We start from the raw sequence: 14,609 nt of genomic DNA, 5'->3' as shown, positions 1-14,609 counted from the left end.
CTCAGGAATTGAAGCTGTCATGTGCAACTGGTCACTGAGAATTATTTGAGGGTTCAATGAACTTAGTATAACCCTCTGTTTGTTGTAGGGCTTAGTGACAATCGTTTAACTCTCAAACAACTCTCAGTGTCTGGGTTTGCACAACATGGCAACCCCCAATGGGGGTATATTCAAAATATCACACAGCAGAGCACATTGTGGGTTAAAATAACCAATGGCTGACAGGCTATGTGGTATGAATTGACCCCGTGTCTGTAGTCATCCGATGGCCACATGAGGGATTTTCTGGGTAATGTTCTTTCTGTTTCTGAATCATGCTGACTGTGCAGACTGTTTCTAAGTCCAAGTAATATTGATAATTCTTGTGTTACCTCTTTTCTTGACTGCCAAAATTCAAGACATGCTTTGTACCGTAGAGTGCAGCAGCTTCCTGCTCCATCTCCAATATTGGCTTTAGGAGTAAACAGTATTTGAATAAAACTTACTTGTATGCATAAATTAAATGTAATAAATACAGGAAATGTATAAATTACATTTAATGTTTCTAAACTATTACTTAAGAACAGATAAGAAAATAAGTACGGCATATATTTTCCCCCAAATTTCCATTTCTCTCAAGGAAATTAAAAAAAAGAATATGGGCTTTTTCCATGCATTTAAAATTTCTGGAAATTTTACATCTCTAACTGGGCAAGCTTTTTCTTCTTATACTAAAGTGATTCACTGAAGTCAACCAGGAAAAACAGAAATATGTTATAGGAAAATCAGGGTCAATATTCATTTATGTCTTGTTTGGAAAATTTGTACCACCCTTCCATTTAGAGCACTTTCAGGGTGGCTTACCATTTCTTGGACCACAGCCCGATACATAATGAACTGAAATGGCTAACTTCATACATGAAGGTCTTGGCAGCCACAGCTACGTCTAAAGACCATACCAAATCTGATATTGCATCTGGTTTGTATATTCCATTGGGATAAACTTGGCTTGCGCAGTCCTATTTTTAGAAGCCAAAAACAGCTTCCAGGTGTAGTTCTTTTATTTCCAGATGAAAAAGGAACTGTGTTATTTATATGTACAATAAAACATGTGAAAGCCAAATAATGGCAAAACCTTCTGTGAGCCCTTATGAAATAATCTGAAGCAGCCATTTCTTTCTAATAGTGCAATTCAAACAAAGGCAATTTAACAGTGCTAAGGATTGGAAGGATACTTAAGATTGATAGAGTTCATGTTACAATATGTTTGATGGTACAACTTGTGGCCTCATGGGTTTAAGGCATTATAAATCAATCAAAAACATAGGTTCCCTAATTAAAATGGAGAGGATGAATGAAGGTAAGGAGGATTCTGAGCTTGCACCCACTTCTGCATCAGGAACTAAATGCACAAAATGTTATGAACTTGTTTGAGTGTGTAATTTCCAGGGCTGGATTAGAATGCTTCACATACTGTGTACCTTGGCACACAATTCCATGCCTTTCTTTGAAAGTAGAGGAAGATAGAAGAAGCCAGCAAGGAAGGAAGGAGGCCAAGCAGGCCTAAATTTAGGCTCTTCCCTTTCTCATCAAAGAGCTTATCAGTTATGTGAAAGCTAACAACTATGCATAGAGTTCAGCTGTAAGCATTCTGAATTGATCACTTTGGACACCTTCGGTCTGCCAGAATGTCAAGCGCTTCCAATGAAATAACATAGCTGTTGCAAATGTTCATGAAAAGAATGAGTTTTTCCTTCATTGCATGGATCACATAACAAAACCACTCACACAAGCAGTAATTTGTGGAACCAGTGCTATTGTTTAATCATTAGGATAACACTTCATAGCAGAGAAAACCTTTAGTAAAGTGATACACGCACATCATTCTTTCATAAGGGCTAAATCTTATAGATTTTTAGCCAACCAAAAATCTCAGGGCACCTTAAAGACTGGTGCATTGGACAAAAGGCTTTAGCCTGCAAACCCTTATGATGCGATGAACTTGTCTGCACATGAAAGCACCAGCGTTTCATAATAAGTACACTACACAAATAATCAGTGCTAAATTTTGCTGTTTTGGAATAAAACTTGAAAAGAATATGGTACTGGCAAGATCATTCCATCCAAGCATATTCTGGATAAGTGTTAAGTCTATCTGGCTTTATCAAACACTGCTAGTTTCATAATGTGCCACAGCATTGACTGAAAGATGTCTCACTCCTCTGTCTGTGGTAGGTGCACAGCAAGTGTCCACTTTCCCTAATAAAACTTGTGTCCTTAATGCTGGTTCAATGTTCAGCAATATGGCCTGAATTCAAATGAGTAAAATCTGCGAGAGTTCCTGGCTACAATTCCAGCTCATGTCAAAAGAAAAGGCTGCAGTCTCTGGACCCCATTAGGATGCTCAGTTCTTCCTGATTTCACTGGGACTGCAGCAGCAATTGTGCAGGGTTAGAGTCACTGACCCACAGTCTGGCAGCAGGTCAAGGCAATCTTCTTGAAGATGCTATTTCTGTGCTGACAGGAGAATCAGATTAGTGTGCCTTAATCCCCAACTTTTAGAGGCTTCCAGAGGATAGGGGCTAGCGATGTTCAGGGACATTTAAAGGCATAGGAAGATGCACCAAGGTATGGCCAAAATGTGAGGTATGAATGATTATTTAAGACACATTCATCTGAACAGGCAGGGTGATCAGTGGAAAGGAAACCAGTGCTCTGCTTCTTCAACAGCAGATAATTAAAAGAGAACTTCAGTCCGTACAAGCAATGGTGAGGGGGGATAGATGCACTTGTTGAAATATGATCTTTTGCTTAATTCTTTCCAAGCACAAAAGACCTCTCCTCCTTCGTATTTAGTCATCTTGTGCCAGCCTCCCACAATCTCATGCCCTCTAAATATTTTGGAATGCAACTCCCAGCATTCCTGATACTTGGTCAAGTCCAAAACATTTGGAAGGCATCAGGCTGGCCTGCCCTCTACCACGGACAATCTCTCCAAACTTATATTTATTCAATAGCGACATTATTGGTCTTTCTCTCTTCTCTGCTCTATTCTATGTCTGCCCTATGTCTGCACATATATTAACTTTTTTGTTGCAGGGACTATGTTCATGAATATCTTGACCTGTGGCTAGCCAAACTATCAGGTTACTATCTGATGCAATAATACTATCTGAAGAAATAAGTCAAAGCAAGACAGGCAACAACCCAACGGAAATGGACAGCAGGACTCCCACCAGCTGCCAGTAGTTTAGATCATTTATCACTTGTGGGCTGCTTCTCTCATCATGCTCAAAAGCTGAACTTTCAGAAGACACATTCATCTCCAAAGATATTGCTCATCCCTGAAGAGCTAAGTATAGTATTGTTGGAACAATAATCCATTGTGATCATTGAGACTGGTAAAATGAAGACAGCTGTAGATATTGCACATTTTAATTGCAACTAAGGGACCAGTTGTGGCTGGCAAGTTGATTTGCTGAAGGGCGTCTGGGCCATTCATGCAGAGGTAGGGGTGCTGGGGATGAGAAGGCTGTTTGAATTAGCAAACGTTAGAAAGCAACCAGGAAGGCAGGAGATGCCTCAGTCTGCACTGCACAAGTGTACTGCTGCTGACTCACTAGCAGTGCCTGATGATGCCACTAATCTGTGTCCATGTTGCGGGCATCTGGCCAGTCTGCAGCCACTTGCACAGATCTGACTGCTGCATCCTGATGTTTACCGGTACGGGCAAGCTTTCCCCTCCTTACTTGACTGCCTGAAGCAAAGCTGGGCTGCTGCTATTAAGAGTCCTCCGAGCAAGGATTGTGTTATTTCTTGTTCTGTGCAGTGCTCTGTGTATTACTATAAAACTATGTAGTTGTAGCAGCCACAATCGTCTAAGAAAAAATGAAATCTTTAATGTTGCAGTGCATTGATACAAACCTCCTGGAACACTATACCAAGCACCACCATTGGTTGTCCCATCTATGAAGCTGCTATCGTCATCATTCTTGCGACATGGTGGCCTGTTTGGATCAGACATGGCTGGATTAAAGGATGAATAACTTCGAGCTAAGCTTTGAAAAATAGCATCATCTGGGCTAGGGCTGTATTCATGAGCTCTGCCTAAGGGAAAAAAAAAAAAAAACAAAGACATGTGTTGAACAGGGAGGACACATGAGAAACAGTATGTCTGTTATTTTTGCTGGTGTGTAAAGTATTATGAAGAGAATGTTTCAAATAAAGAAGACTGCATGTACTGTTTTTGCCTAAAATAATCACAGAAGTGATAAGAACAAGATGACTTGTTATCACTTCTGATGCCAAGATGAATTCAAAACGAATTTGTGAATGCCTCAAGATGAATTTTTCTTGGAAATAGCTCTCTTCCTCCCTGAAATAATACATCTTAAGAACAGATACCTGAAATGGACCAAAGGTTACTGTTATTTCCGTTAATCATGTATCACTTTAAGGATTTTTCATTGCAGCACATAGGTATGGGTCTCTAGATCACAATATAATCCACCTGCCGAGCTGCAGGAAATGCACCTATTGAAAGACAGGAATTTTCCCCTCCGCTTCCTTGCCCAATTGGCATCTCCATCAGCTGTCATGGGCATACAGAAATGCCTTTCTAAAGACTTTGCACACAAGTATTGAAAATAGAAATGGAACCTTCCCTAACATTATGCCCTTGACATGAATGAATTACTGTATTGTACATACCAGTGCGTGTCTCATCATAAGGGTAATTGGCTACAAGATCCCCACCGTGAAGATTGGCTGACAGCACAAAGGAAATATCCATAATCCAGTGAATCACAGCTTTTGTTTCAGGTGCAAGCTACAGAAGGGTGGAAAAATCATATTGTAGGCTAATACTATGTAATAAGCACCACTTTTATTTGTTTAGAGCAGTATCAACCTAGGATAGCTCCATCAACTTCTATGACTTCACACTGGGATGAACTATTCTGAAAATGAGGTAGGCCTACTGAACATACTTTATCTTCAGCATGTACCCATCAAATTGCCTGACATAATGTATGGATACAAGACAGAAATGTTTGTGGAAATGTGCATTTTACAGGTTGATAGCTCCCCAATGAATATAGATTCTATCAAATATTGTTTGCCTTAATATGTGTATAAAGCAACCTAAAAACATTTCTCTGCCTTACCCCACTTTCTGCCTCTGGGACAAACAAGATATGCTACAAAGGCCAAGTTCTCCAATTAGTATCTAAGTAACAACAGGCAAAGATGCTGGGGAGTTTCAGGGTTAGGACGGAAGCAGTGGTCTAGAATGGGGCAGAAACTGGGATCAGAACAAAATAAGGGTCAGAGGACCAACCAGAGGAAGGGAACACCAGATTTCAAGAAGCTGTTGTTGATTAAGCAATGCTCCACTTAGACAGGAAGCCCTCTGAAATGCCTTTCTGCCCAGAAAACAGCTACAGTCAGCCTGGGCTGAGTACAGTCCAGAAGGTTCTTCACTGAGATGCTGAAGAGACATAGGTCATCACAGGACGCAGTGGAGAAAAGATGAGTGGGAGAAGCGTTTTTAAATTTACACTTTCCCTCCCTCCCATCCCACACTTCCTTTTCCATCCAGGCACAATCAGGGCAAACACACATCTGAGACTGCAGATGGGGAAACACGAGGTAGGGGAATGAAGGGGAGAAACATTGGGAAGAGGAAGGATTAAGCACACATCCTTTGCCTATTGTTTCTCTTTTCCAAATTGCATCTTTCTCTGACACTTTTTTTTAGGTGTTCAGTGAAAGCCTGTGTTTCCAGAATTGAGCCACAGGAACACCACCATATCTGCTTGGATCATACTGTTCAGGAAGGATTCACAAAGTAATTTGGTCTCACTAGCAGACTATCCTTCTGAAAAATAGGGAAGTAGGAGCAAGAGGGACTGTGCACCTGCCTTTTCCACCACAACTTTAACAAAGTTAATTTAAATGTTTTTAAAAGAATCAAACCACTTATTTTTAAATAATATTTTAACATTAAGTTATATTCAGGGTACAATCCTACAATCCATGCATAAGATTGCCCCCAAGTGTTCCTTCTGAAATGTAACTTGGTTTTAAATGAAATCTGAACTGAATAAAAACAAAGCGTTTACACCAAGTCCATCACACAAAGCCTGGTTTTGTGTATAAACAGCAAGCTATGGCATATGGGAAGAAACCGAAGTTAGCGCCCCCTGGAGTTCACAGAACAGGTTCCATGATTGCCTGGCTCCTAGCCTTAATCGACACAATTTGTTTTGTGTCTTTGCATACATAGTGAGAGAGCCAAATAGCTTCTTTGCTTTCAAACAGATACAACTCTTCAGTGCATGAGGTATATATATGGGTTACATGACTAAACAGTTTGGCTATATGCCTCTAGGTCATATAAACACTTCATTCATTTGCAAATGGATATGCTTTCATTCTTCAAGCAACTAGCTAGCAAAACTATTTTGTTCTGGAATTATATGAATGATGAAATGAGAAATTTGATTTAAATCAATGATTTACACTGACCTTTTTTTCTTGGTGATTTCAGTCACAATTTTAATTAGCAATATACTGATTTGGGTCCGTTCATCCTGATAAACTACAGAGATTCATGCACCTCAGTGATGGCATCGTTCATCAACTCAGCTACAGTAATTGTTTGAACTCACCGATTTTACCACAGACCCCATTTTGCATTTCACAGCAGAAACGATGAAAAGCTGAAATGCAAGCCACTCACTTTTCTACCTTTCTGGCTCTTAGGACCTTTCTACTTATTTCCCTTGCAAAGTTGTTACTCATTTGTTGAATAAGAACCAGAAGTTTTTCTCCAAGAAAAAGCGTTTGCTGCTGGGAAATCGTGTTTTCCTAACATTTAGAATGCAGTGGCTTGTACCACAGAAACTGTAACATTTCTCGCCAGAAAGCACAATCACTGGCAAAGTGATTGGTATGTGGTTCTGCAAGTTTTATGAGCATTTGTTGGATACTGCCTATAACATGACTCAAAAGAAGCCATAGATCTTTCCACCATACATTTTAAACTCATGAGCCTGTCCCGTTGGCTGAGGCTATCCAGCAAAGCCTAGCTCTGTTCTACCAGCTGGTGGTGATTTGGAAAAGGTCTCCTCTGAAGTAACACTCAAACTATAGAACTCCCTCACCTTGAAAGTGGTTCCTGCCCACCCCCCTGCTTTCATTTCATGTTGACCTAGACCTTCATTTTGTCGGTCTTTTGGCCTTGAGTGATTTTATATCACTGCTTCTGCTCTTTGAGTCTCACTCTCATATTATTCTGCTTTTCTGTGTGGCCTCAGTTTTTATTTGAAGATTTATTATTGTATTAGATTTTTATTTTGCATTGTAAGTCAACTAATGGAAAAATAGCCTGCAGATAATAAAATCAATCACTGTCATGCACTGAAGGCTAAGTATACCCCTTTGATAGCACTCTAGCAGAGAAATACTAATCACGCTCTTCAAAAACATATTCACATCAGTCAGTTTAAAGATGGACAAATTAATCTGTTTGGCTTTCTATAGTGTTCATGCTTTTTCAAGCACTGGTTCATTCTGTTCCATTTCCACATTAGCTTGCAAAAATAAAGTTTGTTTGTTTGCACTGCACAAATATCCAGATGCCTTTCTTGAACACATTTTCCACTAATATCAGCATTTTTGTACAGCTTTAGATTCAGAACTGTATCACTGAATGTCTTTCTGGTGTGTCTTTCTTTTTTGAGCTTAGTGAATGAAGTCCTCTGGGCGACTCATGCAGTAAAATTTATAACATGCTGAGTACCACCTATCACCACCAAATTTTACAGAAATTCTTTCACGTTCCACCCTCAGTCCCCAAATGTACCCAAGTTTCAGCGAAGTAGCAAACAATGAAACACTGAGCAGACCTTTGGCACAGCATTAGAAAATACAAACTTTTTTTACTACCTTTGAGTTCTGATCCACAGCTTTCTTCAGGTTTTTCAGTAAGTGATTGTTTGGACCACCTTCTTTCTCATTGACATAGACTATTCTATCCAGATCAGGGAAGTTTCGGTTTAGGTCTATCCCTTGTGCATTACTTCGGCCAACAAACCAGTCTTTGAGTTCACCTGGCTAAATGCAAACAGGAAATTTTCTTAGAGAACAGTTCTGACATTACCACTGAATAGCACAATAGAATTCCCACAATGGTTCAGAGAAATGGCCCAGCACTTGTATTGTCTGAAAGCAGCTGGGGGAGGGGGGGAGATCAGGTGAGTTCAAACCTGTGGCAGGGTGGAAACTTTAACCAATTATTTTTAATCATGAGCACCTGCTTTTCAGAGGTATTCCAACTTTTAGGGCTGTTCCACCATTTGATGATTTAGGCTTGAGGTTCTGGATCTCGATTTAAGGCCTCTTCAGGAATTCTAAAACTGAATATTCTGCATCATGTAGCATCACTCCATGGAAAGAAAAGGCTGCTTGTTTCAGATGTGCAGTCTAATTAGTGGGAGGACAATGAGAATGGAGACAGAAGAGAACAGAGCTAGCATGCTCATTTTTGGTCTCTACCTCCTTATGTGTTGTTGCAAATAATTTTGAAACAGTTGAAAAGGGTTTGTGTGTTGCTTGGAAGATATCCACTGATATTTATGACATCAATATTGTGTGAGCAAGCTTCTACTCATGAAATGGAGCTTCCCTTTCTTTTTTTTCTACTGACCCCACCCCCAAATCTGCTCCAAAGTTTGCCTCTACCTTCAAAGCAAATTGTGAGGGCTTAGGGGGCAGAGGAAGACCATTCTGCCAGTGGATAGCCAGGGCTGGATATAATTAATGAAATTTCAGTGCGTCATAATGAATATGTCCCATTGATTTTAATGGATCTCAGTGGGACTGAGTTTGGATCCAAGCTGATGCTTAACCATTGATAGTATTTTTTTTAAGTTGACTTTGGTTACAAGCAAGTTCTATGCATGATGATTAATCTGCAATGGCTAATTTATATGTACAAGTCAAAGAGTGATGAAGACATGTGTGTAAACCGGTCCCTAATAGGAAGAATTGCCCCAAGCAACATACACCAAGAAACCTACTGGCTATATCAAAAGTAAGATCAATAATAAAGAAAGTTGTGTAGATTAAAAAACCAGATATTCTGGTATTTGCCTCTTCTTGTGGTAGTAGAACCCCTGAAATTTAGAAATAATGTTTTGGTGTAAAATGTCAGGCAGACAGGCAGACCAACACATCAACTACTTGGGACTTACAGTCTGACGGCAATGTTGATTCCCAAACTAAGAAATGCAAGATAAATAAAAAGGTAATTTCCTTTGGGCTAATCCAAGTTTAGGCGGAAGTCATTTATAAGAAAAACATTTATAAGAAAACCACTAGAGGGTGCTCTGACATTGAACATCCCTTATCAATAATTAATTGGCCTTTCAGCTTAGTAGTAAAACAAAGGCCAAACTGGGGCTCACTTTAAGCAAGTGATTTTAGGTTGACTGAGTAAATACATATATAATGTATCTGGAGCAGAAAGAGGATAGGTGGAAAACTAATATATTTTACACATATCATTACACGTAGAATGCTAACAGTCTATTAGAGGAAATGAATAAATATCAAGCAGGAAGACAGTGACAAAGGCTCATTATATACATCAGAGCTGGGAAACCTGTGGCCTCCATATGTTGTTGAACTGCAATTTCAATAGATCATTGTCAATATGGCCAATGATCAGGGATGGAAGTTAAAGTTCAACAGCATCTGGATGGTTAGGTTCCTTGTTCTTGGTGCACGTTATGTTTCGGTGCAGTAGCCCATCTAGACATAAGTGATCTTTCACCAGAGAATAATCTGAGAGCCTACTGTGTATGATTTCCTGGGAAACATTAGTAGGGTGATATTGTACTCATGGCCTGTTTTAGGCTTCCTACAGGCAGGTGACTGGCCCCCAATCCAGAAAGCCAAACTAAATGGGCATCTGGTTTCACCCAGCATGGTTTCTCTTGAAATCATTTACCTAGTGCTACTCTGTTAAGGCATTCATGGGAGAAAAGCCCTCTTTGTCCATTTTGGTTTACAAATTCAACAAAGATGTGGACCAAATTGGAAATGCACGCACGCGTGCGCGCGCGCACACACACACACACACATAAATAAAAACAAACTGTATTGTGACATAGCATTCACACCAGTGTAACCAATTCTAACTCTTCACAGAAATGATCTGAAAACAAAACGCTTCACTTGCGTGGTTAGAATTGTTCCATGCATGTGAAGACCTACTTTGTACAAAATGCATTCATGCAGTTTCCCCTTTTTCCTTTTCTTTTTCTTGCAATTGCAATAGATGTGAACAACACAAGTGGGTGGTTTAGACATCTCATATTGGCCATCACTTCAACAGGACATGATCCCACATCGATACATCTGGTAAATCAGTAATGTTCCACAGTCATTTCTTTGTCCTGTTTTGTCCACTAACAGACTGATAATTAGTGTAAGTACACGAAATGCATTACCTTCAGAAATGGCTCCTCACTAACCATAGCACTGACTAGTAAATACTCTATACCGTAACATTGAGATGTATTGTACTTCCCCATATCCACTCTACATAATGCCCTGCTGCTGATGATGATGATGGAAAAGTGGTAGAGAAGGGCGAGGAAAGATGCTATGCACTGTGATGCCATGATAAGCCTTAATCTGCAGGAGACCTTTCCGGGGTCAATAGTAGAATCATGACTGCTATTTTCCATAGCAGACGCACCTTTAATATCACTTAATTACATATGATACCTTAATCTTTCCAAAACTCTTTTTAGCTGTGGCAGGTTTTAATGCAGTTCCTTCAAGTATTTACTCATACAGGCCACCAATCATTTCCCTCACCCCATCCTTAAAAGAGCAACTACACCCTGAGGCAATGATTATTTTAGTTACCACTTTCTGCAAATTATTCAGTTCAGTCCCACTGTTTTGAGCCCTCCTCCCCTGGAGAAATATAGTTTATACACACACTGCTGAAAATGTGTGGTTTCCTGAGCAGATTGTTTTGATGCAAATATTTGCTTATATAGACATGCTTTCTATACCTGTGATGCTGCCTTCTCAAAACCATCTGGATTCAGGGATGGCATGATGTGGATCCGTGTGCTGTGGATCAAATTGATTATTGTTTCATTTCCCTTCTGATATTCATTGCACAAGTACTGAGCCAAGAAGATGAGAAGCTCCCTTCCAACAGCTTCATTTCCATGCATGTTCCCAACAAATTTGAATTCTGGCTCCCCTAAAACACAAAGAAAACACCTGAAAATATGGAAGATACCAAGAACCAGCAGTTCATTACTTGAAATCTAGAGTATTTAGTAAATACATACAAATAATAATAAAAAGATTTTGATCCAGTGACAGCTGAACTATGTTGCTTGGATACCTTGAAAGGACTTTCAGCGGCTGTCACTTCAGAGATCACAAAAAGTGATCTCTGGGGGTGGGGGGAATCAATAAAAGGAGAAAAGACTATGGTGACTGCAACAGAAGTAGTTGCTCCAGTTGCAGAGGGGAGAAAAGATAATACAGATCCTGCCATGAAGTCCCCTGGAATACCTGTAGAAAGATCAACGGTGAAGGAGAGAACAGTCCATGGTCAACCAAATAATCTGTCAAGTGCACCATAGATTGCTCTATGAACATCCCATGCTGCATAGCTTATTTGCAGGATGCAATGCCATACCATTTCGAAGTCAAACAGTGTCCCTTATAGTATTTCCTCCAACCCCAAAACACATTAACTTATGTTTTATTCTGCTAATTTCATATGCTTATCCCATTCGCTCTATCCAGAAATGTAGTCTCCTTTGTGCCAGCACAGTCAGTTATGATTTACTTGATATATAGCTAAAGGCAAAAACATATTCAAGCAAAAACTGCTCAAAAAGTATAACTTAAATGATGTAAGACCACAAATCTGATAAATTCATGCAGGAAAGCACTATAAATCTGCCAGTGATTTGAAATGTGTCTGTGGTAACAGCTAACACTCCATTTCTAAGTTAAGCTATGGAAAATATATCTAAAGACATCAAGCTATAATGCTTTGCTAACTTGGACTTAAAGAACAATTATCTTCCTAAGAGTGGAGTTACTCCTGAACTGTTTGGAAGCTGGACTATGTGCAAATGATGATAAGGTCTTTTCCCCGATAACCTTCACAGAGGGAGAAAGAGCCCATTTGTCAGCCTGGTCCCAGTCACACAGAAAGTTATTTTAGGGAAATAAAGAGATGCAAAAATGACAACTTATTCGGAGTACAGGACAAGGCACTTGGGAGCTTAAGAAGGGAGGGAAAGGGTTGTGCTTTGGTGGTACAGCACATGCTTCTAATGCAGAAAGTCCCAAGTGGTTACTGTGATTTTACTGAAAACTTCTTATCAGAGTAGATGCATTGCTTGGGAGCAAGGCCCACTGATTTCAGGTGAACAATCAGACAGAATATCTGAAATATCAGCTGTGGGTCTAGGGCAGTTGTGTGTGTGCATGCGTGTATGTGTGGGTCTGTCTGTCATCTGTCTGTGAGAGAGATCAAGAGAGAGATGCTGACAGACATGCTCATATATGTGCATGTCTTCTATCTATCCATCAAAACAGTATCTGCTCTTGAAAGTTGGACATCTTCAGGTTGAACAGCACTTTTGTGAAGGAAGAATGATGAGTATTTCATTTATGATTTCAGAACTTTTACTTCTTTAAAATCACTCATGGACACATGATAAGTGCATAAAATATTGGGTTTGATGAAAGGTTAGATTCTCCTTGATTTGAGATGCTTCCAGATGGTAGGCTCATAGTGCCATGAATTAAGATGCATTGTGCAGCACTTCTGTCTCTTTATCTTAACAGGTTTCATGTAGTGAGAACAAAGAGAGAAGCAATGGAAAAATGGGGGGGGGTGTAACTGGAAGGAAATTATGTCCCCATAACAACCCATGAATGAGGCATTGTGATGGCACCATAAAAAGTGTCCTCTGGAAGCATCCTAAATATCAGGAATCAACCAACCTTGAATAGGTTTGTAACACTTTCATGCCAAAAGAACGAACACTATAGTCTACAAAGAAAGGTTTAGAACTGTGAGATGTTTTATGAGCAGTGGTTTACATAAAACATGGAACAAATTCTCTTTTCTAATATTTCCATGCTCTCATGTTCATTAAGAGGAACCCTTGTGTTATTCCTGTGTTAATAGACTTTGGTGTTTCTAACAATTTCCATTTGCCTGTCAAGTTTAAATATTACAACCCAAACACTGTTCTTGCAGCTACACCATTTTCTAAATATGAATACCATAAGCAATAGGAAATGCATTAATCTGAACATATTTGAAGTCTAACTTCTGTTTTTTTGTTTTTTTTTGCTTCAATCAGAGAATTCTACAGGGATCACTTAGAGAAAGGATCTTGGACAGTGAAATGGGTTGGTTTTGCCCATGTGAAAAAGACACTAAGGGTAAAACTGAAACTGATCCCATTTTCAATCAACTGGAAACTTATGCTTAAAATTGCTTTCTGGCACATAGGACATCAGTGATTTGAGCTGTTTTAATAGTGAATGAGTAGGTGAAAACGTACAGTTTATATATGCAGCTCAGTTCACAAAGCAAGAATAGCCTCCATTTAATTTTGATGTGGTTCCACTGTGTTTATTTGAGCTAAATAAGGTTTAACTGGATAACTGCATATGTTAGTAAACAGAGTTATCAGAAATAACTTCCATAAATATTGACAGCAGTCTGAGAACTACTTTTATGGGGGGGGGGGGACATACATAGATGCCTTTATTTTTCAGCAGTACTAATCTGATCCACACAATAAGCTAGAAGATCTTAAAAGGTGACAATCAGAAGATCTACCAGATTCCTAACACTGATATGACTGTCATCCACTGAATATCTCACACCCTAAAAAAAGCAAACAAACTAAGAAAAAGATTCCCTGTTTTCTTCTTATGTGATGAATCAAGACATTGTTTTTCATCACCAAAATGCTGAGCCTCAAAGTCAAGGTCTCTGTATTATCACCTGATCTTCAGGATACGCTGGTTCCCTTTCCCAGACTGCCCACCACTAGGTTCTCCACAATGTGCTATTTAGCTCTTGGGTCATGTGCTCTTGCATGCTGACTAGCACCGAAGCAATCCTGTTAATGATGCTGAACAAGCTCTGATAGAATTGCATGCTACTATAGGAAGCTACAGGAACCAAACCCCAGTTGATCTGTTGGAGTAGCACTCCATTCCTGCTCTCAAAGAATAGTCCATATGCAGCTACTGTTATCCCTTCATGACTTCCCAGCAAATCACAGATAAGTGGGGCAAATCTCTATCCAAGTTTCCAATAAGAGAATCTTACTTATTTCTTATTCAGTTGCTGAAGACAATTCACAAGACTTTCCTCAAACTTGTATTTCTATTGTAGGGATAATGGATGTTTTTCCTAGATGCACAAAGCATTTGCAATGAATACACAATGCAGAATGGAGGCACAGTTGTCAGAGGCACCTACTTAGTATCTTCTGTAGTGTTATGAGACAGCTCCTCATTCTCAATATGGTTATGGTCGTTTAAAACAC

The 14,609-nt window shown here is 39.5% G+C and overlaps 1 protein-coding gene across 1 annotated transcript in view; it reads right to left on the bottom strand.

The window, feature by feature from the left end:
• Positions 1-14,609, bottom strand: part of CPE (carboxypeptidase E) — a 69,654-nt gene that overhangs the window by 8,713 nt on the left and 46,332 nt on the right. Inside the window, exons 2-5 of the mRNA XM_044430809.1 lie at positions 11,073-11,269; positions 7,930-8,097; positions 4,690-4,807; positions 3,904-4,086 (exon numbers count right to left, since the gene is read on the bottom strand). Of these exons, the coding sequence (XP_044286744.1) occupies positions 3,904-4,086; positions 4,690-4,807; positions 7,930-8,097; positions 11,073-11,269 (666 nt within the window). The remainder of the gene's footprint in view (positions 1-3,903; positions 4,087-4,689; positions 4,808-7,929; positions 8,098-11,072; positions 11,270-14,609) is intronic.

The sequence above is a fragment of the Varanus komodoensis genome, unplaced genomic scaffold (assembly GCF_004798865.1).
Source record: "Varanus komodoensis strain SLA01 unplaced genomic scaffold, ASM479886v1 scaffold21, whole genome shotgun sequence".
NCBI classification, from domain to species: domain Eukaryota; kingdom Metazoa; phylum Chordata; class Lepidosauria; order Squamata; family Varanidae; genus Varanus; species Varanus komodoensis.
The sequence above is the reverse complement of the archived record's forward strand: the minus strand, read 5'-3'. Positions and strand labels throughout refer to the sequence as shown.